At 41.1% G+C, this 21,940-nt stretch overlaps 1 protein-coding gene across 3 annotated transcripts in view; it reads right to left on the reverse strand.

Annotated features, from left to right (window-relative positions):
• The window catches only part of PCGF5 (polycomb group ring finger 5), a 114,215-nt gene that overhangs the window by 47,196 nt on the left and 45,079 nt on the right, over positions 1-21,940 (reverse strand). For all 3 annotated transcript variants that reach the window (XM_082854402.1, XM_082854403.1, XM_082854401.1), the window contains exon 2: positions 15,593-15,887. In XM_082854402.1, coding sequence (XP_082710528.1) covers positions 15,593-15,704 — 112 coding nt within the window. In that variant the 5' untranslated portion in view covers positions 15,705-15,887. The remainder of the gene's footprint in view (positions 1-15,592; positions 15,888-21,940) is intronic.

The following is a 21,940-nucleotide window of genomic DNA, read 5'->3' on the forward strand; positions in this document are numbered from 1 at the left end:
TGCTCAAAAACCTCTGACATATTTACAGCATCTGAACTATAAGAGTTTTTCAGTCCAATTCCCTATTCCAATACCCCCTCCTGCATTTTATTACCCTGTGTAATCTTAAATTTTCACCTGGTGCTGATCAGCTCCCCCTTTTACAACTCCATTACAAACTACTTCCCCCCTCCTTAAGCCCCACACTATCTAAAACAAGTAAAAGTTTATGTAAACAATTGATCAAGAGTACACACTAGGATTCCTACCACTGAGATTAGGTCTGAAAGTTCAAACACATCACACATACTGGTCAGAGCAACAATGGTCGGGGAAGAATTCTCCTCAGTAACTAATTTTAAAATTATCAGTACACACAGAGAATAGTATCTTGGTATTTCCTTTCACTTATTTATTCATCGATTCAATAGCCAAGCATTGTACTAGAAGTTGGGGGTGCAGGGGTAAACAAAACAAAGTCCATACCCTTATGGAGCTTATATTCTATTTGGGAAGTGAAAGAATTTTAGTTAGTAATAAGTGATATTTACAAAACAAACACAAAAATGATAGACTGGGTGTGTGTGTGTGTGCGTGCCAGAGAGACAGAGAGAGAGAGAGAGAGAGAGAGAGAGAGAGAGAGAGAGAGAGAGAGAGAGAGAGAGAGAGAGGGAGGGAGGAGAGGGAGGGGGGAGAGAGAGAAGGGGGGAGAGAGAGAAGGGGGGAGAGAGAGGGAGGGAGGGAGAGGGAGGGAGGGAGGGGGAGAGAGGGGGGAGGGAGAGAGCACGAGAACGCACACGTGCGTGCTGGGGGCTCGTAGCTATGTTAGGTACGAGTGATCAGGGTAGGACCTCCTAAGAAGGTAACATCTGAGCAGGTTTTTTTGTTGTAAGAGTACACCCGAGTCCCCTATTCTCTACCTCTTTTTACCATGACATACAGCTATTAGGGTAACAACCCTTTACTATAATTCTCACAAAATTTGGATGAAGACAGTATTAGAAAACCTTAAAAAAGAAAAAGCTTAGATATGAATATATCTGTCCTCCAAATTTCTTGGCCTCCAAAACATTCTAAATGTCTTTTAAAAAGTTAATGTTTGGGAGGGACGGCTGCCTTGCTAAGCCACACTGAGGTAGAAGGAAAAAAAGCTGAATTCTTTTGCAGATTGCTGGTATTTGCTCTTTTCCCAGGGACACTAGATACATCTCTGAAATTTGGGAAAGAAGGCAAATAGTACAGATAAGAGGCAAGAATGAAGGGGTAATATAAAGCCTGATCTTGTCCTGAATCTCTGATCCTGCCCTGGGGCTCTGTCGTTCAAAAGGTTTATCATGCTCAAGGTATTCAGGAATTCCTGGTTGTCTACCGGCCTTGGCCAAACAGAGAGGCACATGACATGCCCAGAGCAAGTCTTCATCTAGGTCAGCCAAAAGGCTAAGGGCAGGAGCCTATCCTCCCAGGGGCAAAGATACTAATCCAGGTTGTTCAAGAAAGAAATGTGAGGCTCATTTGTCCAGAGGTGCACACAGTTTCAAGAATAAGGCTGCTTAAGGCCAAGGCAGCCCCAGTGCTCAAGGATGCTGATGGGGAATATTAATCTATATTCTAGATCTGGACTGTCCAACACGATAGCCACTAGCGGCATGTGGCTCCCAAGCACTTGAAATGTTGCTACTTCAAGTTGAGATGTGCTGTAAGTGTAAAACACATGCCAGATTTTTAGAATGAAAAAAATCTCATTAATGTTATATTAATTACATGTGGAATTGATAATATTTTAGACATTGGATTAAATAAAATATATTAAAACTAATTTCATTTGTTTTTTTTTAAGTGGCTACTAGAAAATTTAAAATTACACAGGTGGCTCACATTTTATTTCTACTGAATAGTGCTCAACAGAGGGAGATAGAAAGCCCCATCAGGAGGTGAATTTATTTTTCACATCAACATTTGAGATACAGTATCTTATTCTACTTTTGCAGATGAAGGAGAAGAGGTTTTTACAAGCTAGGTAACCTGCCTTCCCTGATGAATGGCAGCACAGAGACTTGAATCCAGGATTTCTGATATGAAATCAAATTTTGCAGATTAAAAAAATGTTTTTAACTTTACAAAGGAAAAGAATGTAATGTAGAAATACCATCCCCCCAAAACATCTTTAGCATCTCTGCTAAATCTGACCACCAAGTAAACATGACAGATAAGCCATCCCATAGGGCCTAGGAATTAACCTTACTACATAAAATATTACATTAAAAGAATTAAAAAAATTTTTTACAGAGGCTAAGGCACGTAATTGTCTTTAATTAAATGTTTTTCAAATAGTTTAAGAGAAACATTTAAGATGTTGAAATATAATATTTTTACTCTAGTTTTCTTTTTTGTTCAGATGATTTGGTGGTGGATGTCATCATTTTCATCATAATCACTAACAATTAAAAGGTTTATGTAACAGGTACCACCCAAACACTTCAAAATATATTTAATTCGACACAATTTCACAATATTCATTAAAACCCCATTAATTAGGTAATATTATTAGGCCTCTTACAGATGAAGAAACGGAATAGAGAACTTCAGCAGTTTGCCCAAAATCATGGAGCCAGTAAGTGGCGAAAGCCAGGATTTGAATCAAGAGCCCACTGTCTTATCCAGTGCATACCTATATGCTACACTGTCTTCTAATTTTATATCTATACATCTAAGGCATACAGAAAAAGAATGCCTTATCCCTTAATTTGGGAGCCTTAGATATGTCCACTTGTAGAATTAGAACTCCTTTTAAACTGAATATTTTGCACAAAATAGCCCTTTCAGGTAGCTTATATAGTCCTTAAATTAAAAAATTCTAGAAAATACATCTCTCACATGCTTTTAAAAGCTGTTAAATAAAGCACAAACTTATATAAATTAGAACCTGAGGAAATACAGGCCAGAACTTCACTGAAACTGAAAAAAAAAAAGTAAAATGAGAATTTGCTTTCCCTTAGACGCTTAAAAAAAAACTCATCACTACAAAACTGACCTTTGATTCTTAATTTATAATTTGGTTTTTATACGAGCTGAAAAACACATTTTAAAAGTATCTTAAAGATTTAACACTAAGCTGTCTAACTGCTCAACTGCTGTACTGGTTAACTCAACTGGTCCAAGAATGATGTTTAAAAAGGTCCCAGTCTGTGGTTAAGACTGTGTGTGGAGACCAAGGAGAGACTTCATCCTCACCAGCCACTCTACAGAGAGATGCTGGAGCCGGCAGAAACACCTGGTCAGAAAGGGAGTTAGGCTCACCAAAGATATCCCCAGTTGCAAAAACACTTAAATGGTAACAAGTGCCAACATTTATTGAGCATTAACCAAATATCAGGCTCAGGGCTTTGTACGGCTTACTGTATGGACTGCTATCATCCTCCTCTGGCAAAGGAGGAATGCGATACCGGAGAGCCTGAGCAGGCTGCCCACATCTGCCCAGCTGTGTAGCAGACATGGCACCCAACCCCAGGCTGGATGTGCAGCTCAAGGCCTAAAATCCAAACCACTACGCAATACATCTTAAAATCAATACCATTTGGTCCCGAGCACCAGGATTTCATATTTTTAACTGATCTTTATATTTAGCTCATCACAACCATCATTAAACTTCTGCCCAAGGCTTACTAAGTGAAATTGTTCCTTTTACCACGTCTTAGATTTGAACTAGTTATACAGATTAGCAGGGAAAGAGTCATTGTGTCATCTAAAGCAGTGGTTTTCAAATTTAGATGGGCACCACAATCACCAATGAGATTTTTTAAAAGAACGAATTCATGGTCCCCATCCCAGACCAATTAAATCAAAATCTCTGGGAGATTAGCACCAGGACTCTAACTGTGCAAAGCTCTCACTGAAGCAGCCAGAAGACAACTGGGAAAACCCAGCCACAAAATCCTTACTGGCTAGTGCCTCAGTGAGGCTGCCCCATTCCAGGATTTGGCCCTCTGCCAAATCCTAACCAGAAGCCACTTTCTCATTCACCATTAGGGAATCACTGACACAGGACAAAACATAATCAAAAGAATATGCGATGAATGTGTTCTCTCTCTATAATGCAGACTTACATGAGAAGCCCAGGCAGTATGGCACAGTTGTTCTAGATAAAAGATAATCTTGAGGCAGACAGCTGGATCTGAATCCCAGGTTCTGCCATTAGGCAAATTACTTCGTGCTTCTCTGTACAGGGAGATAATAAGGGTATCTACCTCACAGGGTTCTCAGGAGGATTAAATGAGATAATATATGTAAAATGTGTAAACGAGTGGTAACTTATATTTAATAAATATGAGCTATCACTGTAAGTTAGATTGCTGGATGAGCATAAAATCATATGCATCAAAATCAGTAACCAAATATTGAGTGGCATCAGACCATGATTAGTTTGACGCATCTGTCTTAAATAACAGATGACCTTGCTAATGGAACTTGAAGTATCTATCATGTACTGGTATTAACCCTCTGCAGCCATGTTCACCCTAGAGATAGTCTTGCAACTCAAGTATGATACTTATGGCACACTGCTTCACCTGAATGGGAACTGCCTATCTTTGCATGTATGATACTTCTTTTTCTGGGGTTGAGGGTCCAAGATTGACCAACACTTTCACATTATATGCTCCTTCCTTAACTTTACATGTTTAATACAATTCTAGCACAGTCCCACTGGTCTAGGAGAAACCTGTTGTGTCTCTTCCGGATCATTTTGCATATACCTGCTCTGAAGCACCATTTTATATTGATTCCACAGTTTAACTATTAAAAGGCTATCCTATTTTTTTATTTTCAGGTTCTTGAGGGGAGCGGGTTCTTCACAACAGGTACAAAGCCCATCTGTTGTTGCTATCTTGGATGTACGGTCCGCCCACATCTCTCATAGAAAGCTAACTTCCCAGCTTTTAATGACACAGTGATCTACGGAAATTTCTCTTCTTGAGCACCAATTCTGCTATCACTGATAATAAAACAATAACAGTCTTTTCTCTCATGTCCTTGGTCATGTCATTCATTAGTAATGCTCTGTTTATTAAAAGTGATCAAAGGCTGACTTCGTTAAAATCACCTGAGTGTGTTGGTTTTATCTGTCAACACAGAAGCATATTTTTTCCTCCTTCCTTAAGCACATCACTATCTTTACGTGCCCTTCTTAATAACACTCATTTGATACAGTTCACCTTTGAAAAATTTGCCTGTTATCTACTAACAATTTATAAGTAAACTGTGGTCATCTGCAAAGAGAAGAGGCATCAGTTTGTTGCTTTTGATACATATTTACATGTGAAACTGACATTATTTCTAAATTTTTCCAGAATAGCTGTAATTTGCTTCCATGAGACAGTATCTCCTGGTTTTACTCATATAAGGAACTAATGAACATCTTACGTTATACGTGGCACAGTTCTTTCAAAGGCCTACATGAGTTGCAATTTCATGGAGAACACTAAGGATAGCATTACTTTCTACTGAGGAGAATGCTTTATTCTTGTTTTTGCCAGGACAGAGGGACAGGCAGCAAGGCAGAGCTTGCTGGACAAGATCAGGACACAGTCTTGGGGCTTCAGCACACTAGGGGAACCTGAGACCAAGCAGGTCAGGAGACCACGAAGTCCAGGAGGGCCTTCCACAGACAGGCTTATGGAGTCAAGTGGGACTCCAGGGTGAGGGCAGACTCTAGTAGGTCAGTGAGTGCAATAATGATCTCATTCCCCTCCTTATCAACATAAATTCCATGACCAATCAGAATAATCACTTCCTCACACAGACTCTAAATAGCTTTGCTCTACTTCAACTCGTCTTCCCTTCTCTTCTCTTGTCATACTTGCTCAGCTAAACTATTAACCCTGGCTAAATCCAACTCTCTGCTTACTCTGCTCTGCAAGATTACAGCTGAACATTGTGGGAGAAAAACATGCATCATGCTGATTGGTCTCTCACCTTAAATTCATGACCATGACCCTCAAAAATGGGTCCTTCATCTGCCAGGCAGTCACCCTCAATGCCCTAATTCCATATGCTCTTCACCAATACTCCATACCTTTTCTCCTCTCTCCTCAAGCCCTCACTATCCTCCCCCATCTCCACTCTCCACTGATGACCTCACTTCCTGTTCTACTGAAAACAAAAGGAAAGAAGAAAAAAAAAGGAAACAGAATTTATATCACCATACCTACTCACTCACTAACATCTAAACTTTGTGGTCTTGCCTGTTTCTAGAACTTTCACGTGTCAATCTCTGCTCTGTTCACTAGATCCTCTTCCAATGACCCGAGAACATTGCTCCATTGCTTCTCTCTCTCGCCTGTGTCAGTCTTCTGCTATCTGCTGAAGATTCCCATCAACATTCAAACATATTATTTCCCCATCTTTAAAAAAAAGAATCAAACTTCTGTTGACCCTACTTCCCTTGTCAGCTATCACTCCATTTCAGAGCTACCTATACTCTCTCTCTAATACCTCTCTTCCCATTCTTTTTTCACCCCTTCTTTACCTTCATTAAGGTGAAAGACTTACATAATCATTGTACAATTATCAAAACAATGAAATTAAAACATTTCCATCCTCTCACACCCACCCAGACTTCCACTCCTTACCACTCCACTGAAAGTGCTCAGCGAGATTATCCATGGTGCCTGCGCTGCTCAGCCTGGGCCTTTCAGTCCCATCTTATCAACACAACTGACTCGGCCAGTCCCTCCTCCTAGACACTATGTGTTTGCTTTGCCTCCCAGGACCTACTCTGTTTCCTCCTACCTCACTGCCTCCTCCCCCTCAGCGCCCAGGGCTCAGCCTTGGCCATCACCCCTTCTCCATCTATGCTCACTCCCTTGGCGCTCTCACTGATTAAATATGATCTAAATGCTGATCATCTCCAGACTCCTATGTCCAACTCCTAACTGGTTGGGATCAGGTATCTGATCAGCCAACTCCCTTTACCTTCTTAAATCTGTTCAACTGCCACCTTCCTGATGATGCCTACCCTGAGCACAGGCTTACTTTAAGTGGTCATACCCTCTCCCTGATTGCCCAATTCCCTGTACCCAGCCTGACCTTCCCTTTTTCTGTAGCATTTACCACCAGAGCGTACCGTCATTTATACACTCTGACTTACCGCCTACTATGTTGCCTGATGTGTCCCAGGTGCCCAGAATAGTACCTGGAGGAGGAGGTGCTCAGTAAATATTTGTGGAATAAATGAGGACACAAGGGTTAGGAATAGAAGAGGGAGCCACGATTTTAGGACTTACAGGTGAACTACTGTAGTCAAGTCAGAAATCAGCCTAGATTTTCAACTAAGGCAAGGGAAGAGATTCTGAATTCACTAGTAATTTTCTTGACAATTAAAATGAGTTAATTCAATATAAGCTACATAATTTTCTAAAATAAAATGATCATTTTCTGTTAACCGAGTAATGTCAGCAGTTGAGCATTCTGAGAGAATATAGCTTTGTTCACTGGTTTCTGAATTTCTGATATATATATACACACAAGTCTGGCAAAACCCAGTATGTTATACAACACCAGCAGATATGATAGATCTTCAAAGTACCCAAACAGAAATTATCTTCTGCCTCCTCTACACTGGTTGGACTCTACTTGTTCATAACGTTTACACTCAACCTTTGTGCTAGACTCTTAAACATGCCTGTACACCGACCACGATTTCTAACTCTGAATACATTTGGTTTTTAGGTTACATATTTTTCTCTCAATCCATCACTGGTATTAGTTCCAACTCATCCTGACCTAGATATAATTTATTCTCAGAAACCAATACAGAAGACAACTTATTTGTTATCCCCTAGTTTGGTCTTTCAGTGTCCACTATGAATCTTTGCTCAACTTTTCAAACATTCTTTACTACCTAATGCATAGTTTCAAAAGCTAAAAGAACCATATATCTGATATAATTCTTCTTAACATTATTACCAATAATAGATGACACCAAGATTGTTTAAGGCCTATAATTATTCTTTCCTATTTAAAAAGAATCATCAAAATGAACACTATAATCATTTTCATGAATGACTAGTTTCTGCCAAAATATTGTTTGAAATATGTAACATCAGTTATACCAGTGACCTCATTTCTACCACAACCCTAGAACATTATATTTGCACCTACTGAAAGTACGGTTTCCAGTACGGTTTCTATTTAGGTTTAAGTACAGTTCCTATCTAGGCCTTTGATTATTACTCTAAAAACAAGTAAGTCTTGACTCTAAAAATCAAATTTTATAAAGAATACATTCTTGGAAAGTTCAATTTATATCTCTTCTTCATTATAATGGCTATCACTCAGAATTATTAATAAATTCAGATCCTGATTGGGTACATAATGACAGGTATACAGTCATGAAAACATAGAAGAGGCTTATTATATATATTTTGAAAATTCACATGCTGCTTAAAGAAATTTTAGAAAATGTAGACTAGCAGAAAGAAGAAAAAATAAAATTAGCAAATATCCCAATTTATTATGAAGAGGTACCTGAGTCAGACCGGAATAGGAACCTAGCTCTAGCACTTATTAGCTGTGTTACTTAACCTTTCTGAGTTTTGTCTCTGTGAAAAACACTAGCATGCCAATCTGAAATACTCTTCCCTCAAACTTTTCATAGCTTGCTCCTTCCTATTACTTACGCTCTCTGCTCAGATGGTAACTTCCAAGCAAGACCTTATTCTGTCTTATTTTTCTTCATAGCATGTGTTATACATAGAATCTAAAATTACATCATTCACTTGCTTTTTGTCTGTCTGTTCTATTGAAACATAAATTGAGGAGGACAGACTATATCTGTATTGTTTATTGCTGTCTTCCCACTGCCTAGAGTAATCACTGGCACAAGGTAGGTGCTAATAAACATCTGCTGACTGACTTAACTAGAAGGGTTCTTGGGAAGATTAAATAAGGCAATGCATGTATAAAGCCCATGACCCCCAATATAACATTCAATAAATAACAGCCATTATCTTAATTTTATTAGCATTTACTTCAATTACTGTATGATTAAAACTACAAACTGCCTACTTCTAGAGGTGCTGGTTATTATTAATGTCTGGTCCAGAGCGTGCTTCTCAGACTTTAGTGAATCACAAAATCACCTGAAGGGCTTGCTATTACACAAATTTCCGGCCCTCTCCCCAGATATCCGGATTCAGTAGGTCTGTGGTAAGGCCTGAGAATGTGTATTCTAACAAGCTCCCAGGTGATGATGCTGCTGGTGTGGAGACTGCACTTTGAACAGCAAGTATATGTGGCATAAGATTTTTAAACACTGAGTATCAACACATCAAGAGTTCTCTGTACCTTAATTAAATACTTGTGTATTTATGATACTTGTTCAAAAAACAATAAATGATGGTAGAACTTAAATTTTACCATCTTATGATTAAATTATTCCTTCATTCTTACACAGTACTACATAAAATTACCAAGTCCCTTAACTGTCACATCAATTCTATTTAATTATCAATTAACCCTTCTTCTTTACATAAATTGAAAACTAAATACAACAATGTTTTTCCAAAGAATTCATCTTAGTTAAGGGACTACCACCATAATTTCTGAAAAGGCAGAAAGAAGAAAGCTTTCTTTTCCTGTACCACAGAATTCCATGTCTATAAACTTCCCTTTTTTCTGAGGAAAGAATCATCAGATTCTTAAAGAGGCCTCTAGCCACAAAAGAGTTAAGAACCAATGCACTGTGTTCTGCACATTTTAGCTGCTGGAACAAAGCTCCTTTGTTCTTAGTTTAAGTGAAAAGTCTTTCATTTTAAGTCAACAACCTATACAACCACCAGCAAATACACTCTAAGCAACCTCAAAAATTTCTCAGGACCCTGGTGCAAGAGATAGAGCATCCCTTAATTTAGAACCACCGATCTCTACTCCCCAATCCTGCGTCTCTCCCTCTCCCTACCCATGACCCACAAAGCTCCCACCTATATTTCAGAAGACAGTTTTTCAAAATCCGTAGTTCCTAACCCACACTATCTACATGCCTTTCAAGGTACCTTTCACTGCATTTGAATCTTGGAAAGGAAAAACACACAAACTAATCAACTGATTGACCATTTATTTATTCATTTAAGCTTTTACTGAACACTCAAGTACCAGGTACTAAGGATATACTTAAGCTAAATCGGCCTATGGGAGTAGACAGGTGGCATATGTTGGAGTACATGAGCTTTAAAGGATGGGCGGCTGCTAGCCAGGCATACAGGAGACGTTCCAAGCAGAGCAAGCAGCTGAACCATGTGTGTGCAGTGTGTGTCAGGTGGTGGGGGGAGGGAGAGGGCAGAAATCAGTCACAGCTGCGTAACTTTAATTTATCCTGAGGGCAGTAGAGTACCTTTAGGAAATTTTGGGTTGGCTGAAGCTTGAGCGATGAAGACAGTAAGCCCTTGTAAATGATCACCACTGACACAGCTTAGAAGTGGGCTGCAGGGACTTTGGTGAGAAGGAATGAGGACCTGAGTGAGAAAGGTCACAGAGGATGAGAGTGAAGGGACAGATTCAAGAGAGATTACAGAGAGAGACCAGACAGAACTTTGCCCCTGTTTTGTTAGTGAGGGTAAAGAGAGTCAAGCATGGAGCATATTTCTTGCTTGGACAACTGAATGTTGGCATCCCAGTCATTCACTTTTAGGTAATGTTAAGTTCCAGGAGGCTTCAGGACATCTAAGTGGACATCCAGTGGGATTCTGATGCTTAGAATAAAGATTTGGGAGACATCAGCATAGGCAGTTGAAGTCTCAGAGGAGGTGAGTTCATATAGAATAGAAAAAAATAGATCCAAATACACCTGTAGAAATTTCTTCTTGGCTTATGAGTTTTGCAGCAGAGTTTAAGTTCCAAATTTATCTTATTTACCACGCTACTCCATGGGCTAGCAAAGTGCCTGACATCTAATTCTTTATTTTAGAGAATTCAATAATTATTTGTGTGAACAAATTTATTTCCTTAGGTTTGTTAGGTTGTAAAAATTACCTCATAGACATGTAACCACATGTAACTTAACAAACCACACGTTTGTTAGGTTGTTAAAATTACCTCATAGACATGTGGATTTAGTTCATCTAGCATTAAGGGATCATTTAAAGGGAAAACTCATCTGTATTTTAAAATTTTACCTCATTTTAAAGTTTTATTATCCTTTTATCAAACGTCCTTGGTCTGCTGAAGGGAGCTGGTATTAGTAGTTGAGGTATGAGCCTACTTAAAGATGGGGCTTTTATAAGCCCTTTTTTTTTTTTTTTTTTGCGACTCCTTGTCAGAAGTGTGGGACATTCTGCGCTGCCACCTCTGCCTCCCCCTTCCTTCTGACTGCCTTGCCCCTTTCTCTGTCTTCCACAGAGCTGAGTGCTAAGAACACCAAGGGCTGCTGCAGTCAGACAGTCTGCTGTCATTTTGGCCCTTGTTTCTACATCCACAGGGAAGCCAGGCAGTGTTAGCTCCCGAACTTCTTAATGGGAGAACAGGGATCAACAAACTGATTCGAGGAGAGAGAAAGAGTCGAGATGCATGTGCAGAATAATCTGAAAGAGTAAAGTAACTCCGCTTATCCATATCAAAGCAGGGAGAGCCACTCATGATCCCTACACCTCCCACCCCAAAGCACCTCCACTGCAGCCAGGCCCAAGCATGTATGTCCCCGCCTGAGAAGGCCTTGGGCCCATGGCTTCAGGAATTGCAGAAAACACTCTTTTTGGTTCCTTCTCTGGCATTCATTCTGCTGCAACATCCTGACATATATCTGCTATTACATCATTCTGTTTCCTCATTTTCATCACACTTAACAGCATCCAAATTTATTGATGTTTTATACATTCCCTAACTTGACTACTATTCCTTCAGAATAGAACCAGAGTTCTGAAGGGACTGGTCCTAAAGTCTGCTTTTGCTCACCAATAGTAAAGCTCCATTTACACATGTCAAACTCGAAGAGTAAGAACAAAATCTTTCTCTTCTATTGTGAGTTTCCATAATAAGAACTACTGTTTACCCGTTCTTTACTTATAGTATCATAAAATTATAGTTTATGTACAAAGTTATTTTAATAAGATATTTTTTATATGCCAAAGTCAAGATGGAAACTATCTGGGGGTACCTTATTGTCACTTAACACTTCTCACTCTCCTCCTGTCCCATTTGGCCATCTTCTCTATTGGGCCATATTCTCTATTTGGGATCTATACTGATCCCAAATCATTGTACCACATATATCTGTCCCACCTTATACCTAAGAAAACCAGGTAACATCATAGAGCCAACCAATGATTAAGGAACATGCTTTACAGTACTATTTATTTTATCAATACGAATAGGGGGATATTTTGCAAGTGGGATAGTTTTTGCCTATAAGCCCCAGTATGAATATGAACCAAGAAATATATAGAAATCCAAGGACCAGAAAGTGCATAAAGCTTAGCACTACAGAATCCTCAGGTCTCCTAAGACACTGGGTTGAGTGCCTGACTCCACCATCATTTACTCTACTGTTCTGTGTTCTCTGTGGATGAAAGAGGCCATATTTGTGTCTTTTAATCACAATTCTGCCATGTTCATTCTCTCTCAGTAAAGGGGCTTGCTGACTGCCAAGGGATTTTTCAGGCCAGAATGATAAGAGCTGTTAAACGGTCACCTATCCCTTTAGACCTTAATTAAATTGCTGTTGCAAACATAAACATAACCCTTGCTTATAAACTTATTGTTTATACTTCTAGAATCTTTTGTTTTTCCTTCAAAAAAGTAACATTTAGGAAATTCCGTGGTGGCGCAGTGGTTGAGAATCCACCTGCCAATGCAGGGGACACGTGTTCAAGCCCTGGTCCGGGAAGATCCCACATGCCGTGAAGCAACTAAGCCCGTGCGCCACCAACTACTGAGCCTGCACTCTGGAGTCTGCGAGCCACAACTACCGAGCCTGCGTGCCACAACTACTGAAGCCCACGTGCCTAGAGCCCGTGCTCCGCAACATGAGAAGCCACTGCAATGAGAAGCCCATGCACCACAATGAACAGTAGCCCCTGCTCGCCACATCTAGAGAAAGCCCGCGCGCAGCAACGAAGACCCAACGCAGCCAAAATAAGTAAATAAATAAAAAAATTTATATTAAAAAAAAATAACATTTAAACTGGGATTTCATTATGTCCCAAAGAAAATTTTCTTTCAGAAGAACAGATATAAAATCTGTATTATATAGATAAAAACTGGAGAATTTGTGCTTTCTTCGCATCTGCCAAACAGAACTGGCAGGTTTTGCCGGACAAATCCAATTATAAAAACAATGCACTAATGTCAGAAGAAGCAAAACAAAACAGACTGTGGACCATGTCCAGGTGCCATGCTTCGTGTAGTGGGAAACAGGAAAGTATAAGACAAAGTCCCCACTCTAGAGTAGCCACATCCTACTGGTTCTTCCTCCAAAATACATCCACAGTCAATCACTCTTCCCTGCCTCCATCTCACACCTCATTACCCTGGCTGAAGGCCCCATAATCTTTCAGCTGACCTGCAGCAATAGCCTTCTCACTGATTAGCTGTTCCTTAAACTTGCCAAGGGCATTCCCACCTCAAGGCCGTGTACTTGCTTTTCCCTCTGCCCGGAACGCTCTTCCCATATATCCAGAGTTCAATCCCTTCAGGTTTTCTGTCCAAATGTCATCATATCAAAGAGGCCAACCCTGACACACTATATAAAATGACCCCAACTCTCCTATCTACAATCCTTCTTTGTTCTTCATAGCATTTAACACAATCTAACGTGGCATATGTTTATTATTGGTTTTCCCCTTTCTTGAGAGCAGAGATTTTTGACTACCTTGTTCACTGCTGCTATTCTCTGTGCCTAGAATGGTGCCTGGCACACGGTAGGCATTCAATAAATATCTGTTTGATGATGTTTAACTGATAACTGTTCAAGTTAGATAATGATACAGTGCAACAGTAAATGAGCATTTCAAGACAGTTCATAGTTAACTGGTAACTGAACAGCATGGGCCCAGTAATACCTCCAAAAAGTATACATCAACATCACTTGGAGAGGTTTGCCAAAATACACATGTCCAGACCTCATCACAGCACCCACCAATCTCTCCAGGTGGAGGTGTGAAAAAGTTTATGTTTAAACAGCATCCTAGGTGACTTTTTTTTTGTGGTAAAATATTTATAAAATCTGCCATTTTAACAACTAACAGGTGATTCTGTTTTTGCAACCCTGTTTAAAACGACCGGTGTAATAGTATGTAAGTTAAGCAGAGGGAGAATAGCTGAAGGGGGGATTAAAAAAATGTCCCAGGTTATCTTAGAAAGAGCATGGCCTTTGGAGCTGAATACAGGTCTCCTACTCATAAGCTGCGGGACTGGGCAAGTGACTTAGCTCTTAAGCTTCCACACCCACAAGTGAAGATAATCTCTATACTCTCTCTGTCTCCCCACATCCCCTCCAAACTGCTCCAAGGTTACTGTAAAGCTAAAATGAAATCAAGTATATACAGTATCTACTTTGGTGCACATAACAGGCATTAAACTAGAACGTACTGGAATTACCTTCATTGAAATAGGAAAATAAATTCATATTGGCAAAAACACAAAAAATAGGTGAAATACTGGCCTAAGTGGCTATAAAAATGTCTCTCTACTGATAGGACAGGTGAAAAAGAAACTTGTCAGGAGTTCCACAGATATGATCATTCATTAGAACAGTGATTCTCAAGCTTGTGCGTGCTTCAGAATCACCTGGAGGGATTGTTAAACACAGATGTCTGGGCCTACTCCCAGAGCGCTTCTGTAATTCTGGGGGGAGTCCTGATAATCTGCATTTCTAACAAGTTCCCAGGGGATGCTGAGGCTGTTGGTTATTGGTCAAAGGGTACAGTTTCAGTTATACAAGATGAGTAAGTCCTAGAGATCTACTGTACAGCATAGTGCCCACGGTTAACAATACTGTGTTGTACACTTAAAAATTTGCTAGGAGGGTAGATTTTACATTGTGTTCTTATCACAATAATAATAATAATAAACGAGGGTGAGAGAAAACTTTTGGAGGTGATGGATAAGGTTTATGGCATTGATGTGGGTGATGGTTTCATGTGTATATACTTATCTCTAAACTCATCAAGTTATACACATTAAACACGTACAGCTTTTTTACGTCAACCATACCTCAATAAAGTGATTTTAAAAAACCCACAATGAATTAAAGTATGCAGATCCTAAAAAAGTCTCTGAGCATATTAATTCTTTCAGTAAAATTTTTAAAAAGCGAAAACCTGAAGTAGTTCACGTAAAAAAAAACCGTTATAGTTTAACCAATAACTGCTTATGATTTTCAGAACATTTTAAAATCAGATAAAAGTGAACTATAACAATCTAAAAAAGAAACAAGAAAAAATTCATACCACTGGTATCCCAGTGAGAAATTCAATTCTGAAAATAAATTCAAAGTTAATTCTCAGAATACTCATTGTTTTAAAAGTTAAAATCTAGAGGAAAAACCCCAAAATGTGGTAGTTTTAAAAGAAGAAGTGTAACCCAAAACTTCTGATAGGTAGATGACAAAATAAAGAACACTTACAGGTATGGAGACATTCCGTCACTGTAGTTGGCTTGATCAGATACCCTTTACAGATATAGCAAGTGATGTAAGGATTGAAATCTTTCACCAAGTGTTTCCTCTGGGTAGCCATTCGTGGTTAGCTAGGACTGGCTCTAGTAGTTCAGGCAAACAGGGGTATTAAGTGGATGAAAGTCTGATCCCAGGAGCTGCTGTGGAGTTCCCAACTGGATGTCCTGAGGCATGAGAACTAACATCCAGACTTCTCATGAGATCGCTGGTCATCACTCCTTTTGGTGGTTCTGCTTTCCCATATCTTCTTCCACAGTAATTTTAAAAAGACGAGAGAAAAAGGTGTCAAATTACCCGTATTGTATTAACACCAATGTATTAGCAACAAGTATTACTTTTTCCAAACTGGGTGAACAGGTGAATGGAACATTTCCCTCACTGTAACATTAATTTGTAAACCTGCTATGATTAAGTCAGAATAATAACAAATTCATCCAATCCTGAGGCCTCAACTATCATATCTATACAAATGACACCTGAGGCTATTAACTCTGGTTTTGATATCTTTACCTCTTGAGTAATGCATTTTAACTATCTGCTTGACTGCTCTATTAGGAGTTCCTGCCAACACAAGCTAAAAGATTCAAAATTGAAGCCATTATCCTCCCTATCAAAATGCTCCCTATTTCCATTCTGTACTCCACACCTAGTCGGTAATCAAATCAAATGGATGTCCTTTTCCATTCCATCCACAGCCATCCTACTCAAATATTACCTCTCCACCTGCAGCCCAACTTATGTTCTACCAAGTTTATTCTATCACATTTGGATCCTCTTCTCAAAGAATGTCAGTGTCTCCTCTTTACTCTGTAACAGAGAAACCTTTAAATTTCTCAGCTTGTCGTATAAGACCCTCCACAGGCTGACCTTAACATATCATTCAAAGCTCAGGAAAACTGAAAGGATGGCTCTTTCCATAGTCCATTCTGCAGGTCCTATGCCCTCCATCCAAAGAGCTCTTCTGCTCCCCTATCTAGAGCCTACCTATTCTTCAAACCCTTTTCCAAAGCTATCCTCAGTGTAATCTCCCCGTTTTTTTTTACCCTTATTTCTCTCCTGTTACATTTTCCTTCTATTTTTATTTACAGTTACATTCATTCTTAATCTCCTCTATTAGACTGCAAAATCTTAAACAGACACCAGTCACATTTAGTAAATGTATAACCTGGGCAATGTTACTTATCGTCTCTAAGTCTTACGGTTTTTTAAACTGTAAAATGAAAACAAGAATGCCAGCCTCCTACAGTTGTGACGATTAAATGAGACAACATACATATAGCTAGCACATTGTAAAAACTGAATGTCATTAATTTTTTTAACTTTTTTTTTTCCAAAAACGTCTAGGATGGCTTGTCCATATGGTTACTTTAAAAAGTTTTAAAGGTTTCTTACAACAAACGTGTCCTCTTAGAGGACACAACATGAAAAAAAGGTGTGGATTTCCCAAGTTAATTCTATAAACAAAAACTTTTCTATCTCAGCTATTAACTCATAAGTTAAATATAAAGCAACCGGAGAGGTAAAAGATATCGTTCCATCTTGCATCGACAGACACATCGCCACTGAGAATATGCACGGAATAGGTTCTGCAAGTAATCATCCTATCCGCTCAGAAATCGTGTCGAGGGTGTAACAGAAAGAGAGCGTAATTATCAGACAGGGGGTCTGGGTTCTGGTCCTGAGCCCCTGTATGACCTGCAGCAAGGCACTTATTATCCGTGCCTGGATCTCGGCCTCCTCCTCTATATACTGGGATTAACGGCCCTGCCTTTCTCACAGGTTTGCTACGAAGCTCCAAAGTCAGACAAAGTGCTCTGAAACCGGACATGCACAGTCCCGACCCGGGGTGGGATTATTATCTTAAGCCATAGAGCCCTGTCACCAAGAAGGTTAAAGGAAGCAAGTACTTGCAGTGACGGGGCGGGGGCAGGAGGGAACTTTTCCTCGTCCTCCGGCAGGACCCGGTAGCACTGCCCTAGGCGGTCCCAGCACAAGCCTCCCCGCCCGCCTGGCAGGTGCGCGGGCCAGGGCCCGGCGGACGCGCCGCTCGGGCCGGGCCGGGGCTGCGCCTGGGAGGACGCGCCGCCTCTCCCAGGGCCGTGCGCCCGCCGCCCTCTCCGCCCCCGACCGTAAGGCGCGACCTCAAAGCCCCCAGACCCCGGCAGGCCACCCCCATCCCCGCCCCCCGAAGAGCTCTCCCGGCTCCAGACGGGGCCTGCCGCGGCAGGTGCTTGGAGGTGCCGCTCCTGCTCCCGGCGCAAACTTGGGCGGGGAGCGCAGGGGCGGCCGAGTTCCGGCCCTTCGGCCGCTCTCCAGCCAGTCGGGTACCTACCCCGCGGCTGCCGCCACCGCCGCTCCTCGCCGCCAGCGCGCCGGCCTCAGAAGGAAGGAAAGTGAAAGAGAAACAGCGCCTGCCGCGGCCTGGCCGGTCCCCGCGCCCCGTCCGCCCTCCCCCTGCAGGCGGGAGCGCGCCGGCTCCGCGGGGCCACTCGACTCGGGCCCGATAGGGCGCGGCGGGCCTCGGGCCCAGGGCCGGTGCCGCCTCCAAGGGCAACTCCACCCACTTCCAACCGCCGGAGCCGCCGGCCGGCCCCGCCCCCTCCACGCCCCCCGCCGCCACGCCCGCAGGCCACGCCCGCCCGCCCGAGCTCCTAGCAGGTACCCCGGCCTCCCCGGCCGCCTCGCCGCCCGGCTTCCAGGGCGACGGTAGATTTGACCAAATTTTATCTCAGTTCTTCTTCTCCTCACCACCGACCCCTCCCAGTTGTTTTCATCATAACAATGTCTGGCATATTTTCCCTGGCGGGTTTACAAGCGATGGTCGGTGCTGAGAATGAGTCACCCTGCGAAATTGTCTACTCAGCTGCGTCTTCCCCAAACTAGCCCCACGTGGGCCGCGGTGGGGACGAAGGCCGCTTGATTTGCACCCTATTTAAGAACCACTCAGGAACTTGTTACTGGGCGTGGTGTCTGGAGATCAGGATCAAGGACAACTGGAAGCAAGGGAGAACGATGGGGGTGGGGGGTGTTCGTGGCAAGGTGAAGAGTTCTTACTGCTTGCAAGGTTCAAAACCAACCAACCAACCAACCCCAGTTCTCTTTCTAGTGGACTTTAAGAACTACAAGCGCAAAAAATTTATTCAAAAGCATACATTAAAGGACTCCTCAAAGTCATTCAATCCTAATATACTGCATTCCACAAACTTACAAATTTCTACTACAACCAGTATTTTGCTAAACATAAATTAGACTTGGTTCTTTGTTGCTTAGAAGACTGCAATCCAGTAATCCTAAAATAGCAGGCAAATCAGCATGGTGTACACCAGTAAACAAAAGTTCAAAAGAACATCCCAAAGCGTATCTGCCAAGGGCAACTTTCAATCCTGTGTGTTAGAAAGAGGAAAAGGTGCTGCAATTACATCATCTTTGCCTCTGGAGAAGTGAGGGCAGTGATGGCTAGGAAGCTGACAGTAATGGAGAAGGGATGGGGGGAAATTAGTGCAAAGTATTTGCCTTACCTCCAAAAGACATGAGTCACCTTAGTAATACCAGAGTGGAGATGGCTCTAGTGGCAAACCAAGGAACCCAGTGACCACTGGTCTAGCAGGGTGCAAGTGTTCAAAGATCCATTTCAAATTTAAAATACACCAAGAGGTAGACAAGACAGCTTTAAAAATCATCCAATTTATAATTAAACTTAGGTAGGGTGGACATAACCTTTAAAAATTACCATTTTTAACATCATAGCAGGAGCAATACATTTTCTGAAACAGTTTTCAATGACCACATTTTCATAGTCCTTATAAGAACCATTGTGCAAAAGTATACATGCCAATTTCCAAGCTGGGACCAACTTCAGCAAGTCCTGGAAATCACAACGAGCAAAGAAAACAAGTCCGATAAAATGACTTTATAGTTGCAGGATTCCTCTCCAGATCTTTCATCTTGGAAACTAACTAAACATATCAATATGTGAAAAGTCACCCTATTTCTAGTATATTTAAACTATGTAATGGGGGACTTCCCTTGTGGCGCAGTGGTTAAGACTCCGCGATCCCAACGCAGGGGGCCTGGGTTCGATCCCTGGTCAGGGAACTAGATCCCACATGCATGCCGCAACCAAGAAACCCACCTGCCGCATCTAGGACCTGGCACAACCAAATAAATATATAAAATAGATATTAAAAAAATATGTAATGGAAGATTTCACTGTATAAACTACAACATATACATTATAACTTATTTTCCTAATTTGCATCTGAAGCTATTTTAAATGTATTTTTAAAGAATAACACTTAATGAAGTCCAGGGGGCTTAAGTGTTATTGGTGATCAACACTAAGTGGGGTTAATCAGCATTCCCTGAGGAGATGAGCTTGAGATCGATATTAGGAGGACTTACATTAGTAATGGAGGGAGGGGTCAGAAATATGCTACAGAGCAGTACCTGAAGATAGACATGGAGGCGGGGTTGCCATAATGAAACTGCAAATGGTGGACCTGGAAGCGGGGAGAGAATGACAGCCTTTGTAAGAAAATCTGTGCTTCGTGTCCTGAGGCAGCATGGTTTGTAGTAAAGTGTTCAGTAGTTTCTCCTTTCCCCTCTTCAGCTACCACCCCACCCTGCCCATTCCAAGAAAAAAAATGCGCACACACAGAAAAGAAAAAACAAAACCTCAGACATGTGTCTGGTTAAAAAAATAACAAAAAAAATGGCGAGAGGGAATGTTAAGAAGGGGCCAGTTTCCTGACTCGTGTAAGTTCTGAGGATTTAAACATAGGACTTTTAGCTGCTGTGTGGCATCTCCTCCCTTACGACTGCTTTCTACTTTCCAGTAGCTCACCCCTTAGTCCCTCGGTTCTGACTGTGGGGACTGGAACAAACCATAGAAGCCTCAGTATGAGGGGGTGGCTTTGATAACAAATCTCAAAAACCAGTGGGACCCTCAAGTAAACAAAGGCCTGGGAGCAACTAGATATACAGGACCAGGAAAGAGAAAAGGCAGGTAAAAGATCATAGCTGAGAGTCCCCTTATCACTAACCTGCTTGAGCTGTCTCATTTTACAGATGTAGAAACCAAGATCCTGAGAAGTGACAAATTCATAATCACAGAGTTCATTTTGGTAAAGCCAAGACCAAAACAGAGGTACCAGTTCCATATTATTTACACGTCTTAAGAGAACTTCTCAAACCCAAGAAGTTAAGAGGGGCTAGGTAAGAAAAAGATTAACTTACAAGGAAATAAAGGAACAAAGGGAGGGAAGAATAAATGAAGGGAGGGAGGGAAATGGCGACTACAGAGTACTTAGCAGTGAACTGGCCAGTGGTGATTTCCCATCAAAGCAGCAAAATCCCACAGTGATAGCTTGTTTCATTTGATCATTGATCCAGATTCTTCCAGGAAACCACAATTGGCTCTTGACAACCCTTGGAACTACTTGGAGCTATCTGCGTACCTAACAAATGTTTTCATTACTTTATACTTTATGTCTAGAGTTTTATTTCAGTTAAGGCTGGGCCATGGATGGGTAATTCTGTACTGAAAAGTTCACATTCCTTCCTTGCCTAATAAATACATCATCGATGAACAGATGTTTAATAGCATAACATTTTAAAAGAGTTACATCTTTACATTTCCCTGAAATATTAAATGACTTTTCCATGATTGTCAATTATTTTATATACCTAAGTATGCTATTTAAGCTTTTAACATAGACTATCTCTAACATAAAACTACCCTCTGTAATCTAAAAGTCATCCTACAGAGATTTTAGAAAATATTAAAATTTAAAGTGTCCTACTGGGCCTGAATGTATTTATTTTATGGCCATGGATATTACAGCTCAAAATCTATGACTGCCTAAAATCAATGATGGAGGAATGGGAAGGAACAGAGAACTGAAGGACTTCCAATCACCCTTGACCATGTGTCTTTTTCTCTTAACATAACCCTCCCTTGTAATCAGTAATTCTCAAGGACTGTCTCTGCTAAATGTCTCTTGAATCCTTTAGCTTAACCTACCCTGGTTCAGATCACCATCATTTCTACCCACCCCCGTTACTTCAATGAACTCTTAGACTGTCTCCCTACAGCTCTTCTCTGCCAAACCACTCTCCACAGCACAGCCAGAGAAGAGGACGCTTTCTAACTGAAAATTTGATCATGCTGCTCCCTGACTTAAAAAAACCCTTGTTCTTAAGATAAAGCCCCAATACTTAATAAGCCCACCCCATATCCCTGTCACTTCTACAGCCTCTCCATTGAACTCCATGCTGCAGTCATAATGAACCCTTTTA

The sequence above is a fragment of the Leucopleurus acutus genome (genome assembly GCF_964270905.1).
Source record: "Leucopleurus acutus genome assembly, chromosome: 14".
Classification (NCBI taxonomy): Eukaryota; Metazoa; Chordata; class Mammalia; order Artiodactyla; family Delphinidae; genus Leucopleurus; species Leucopleurus acutus.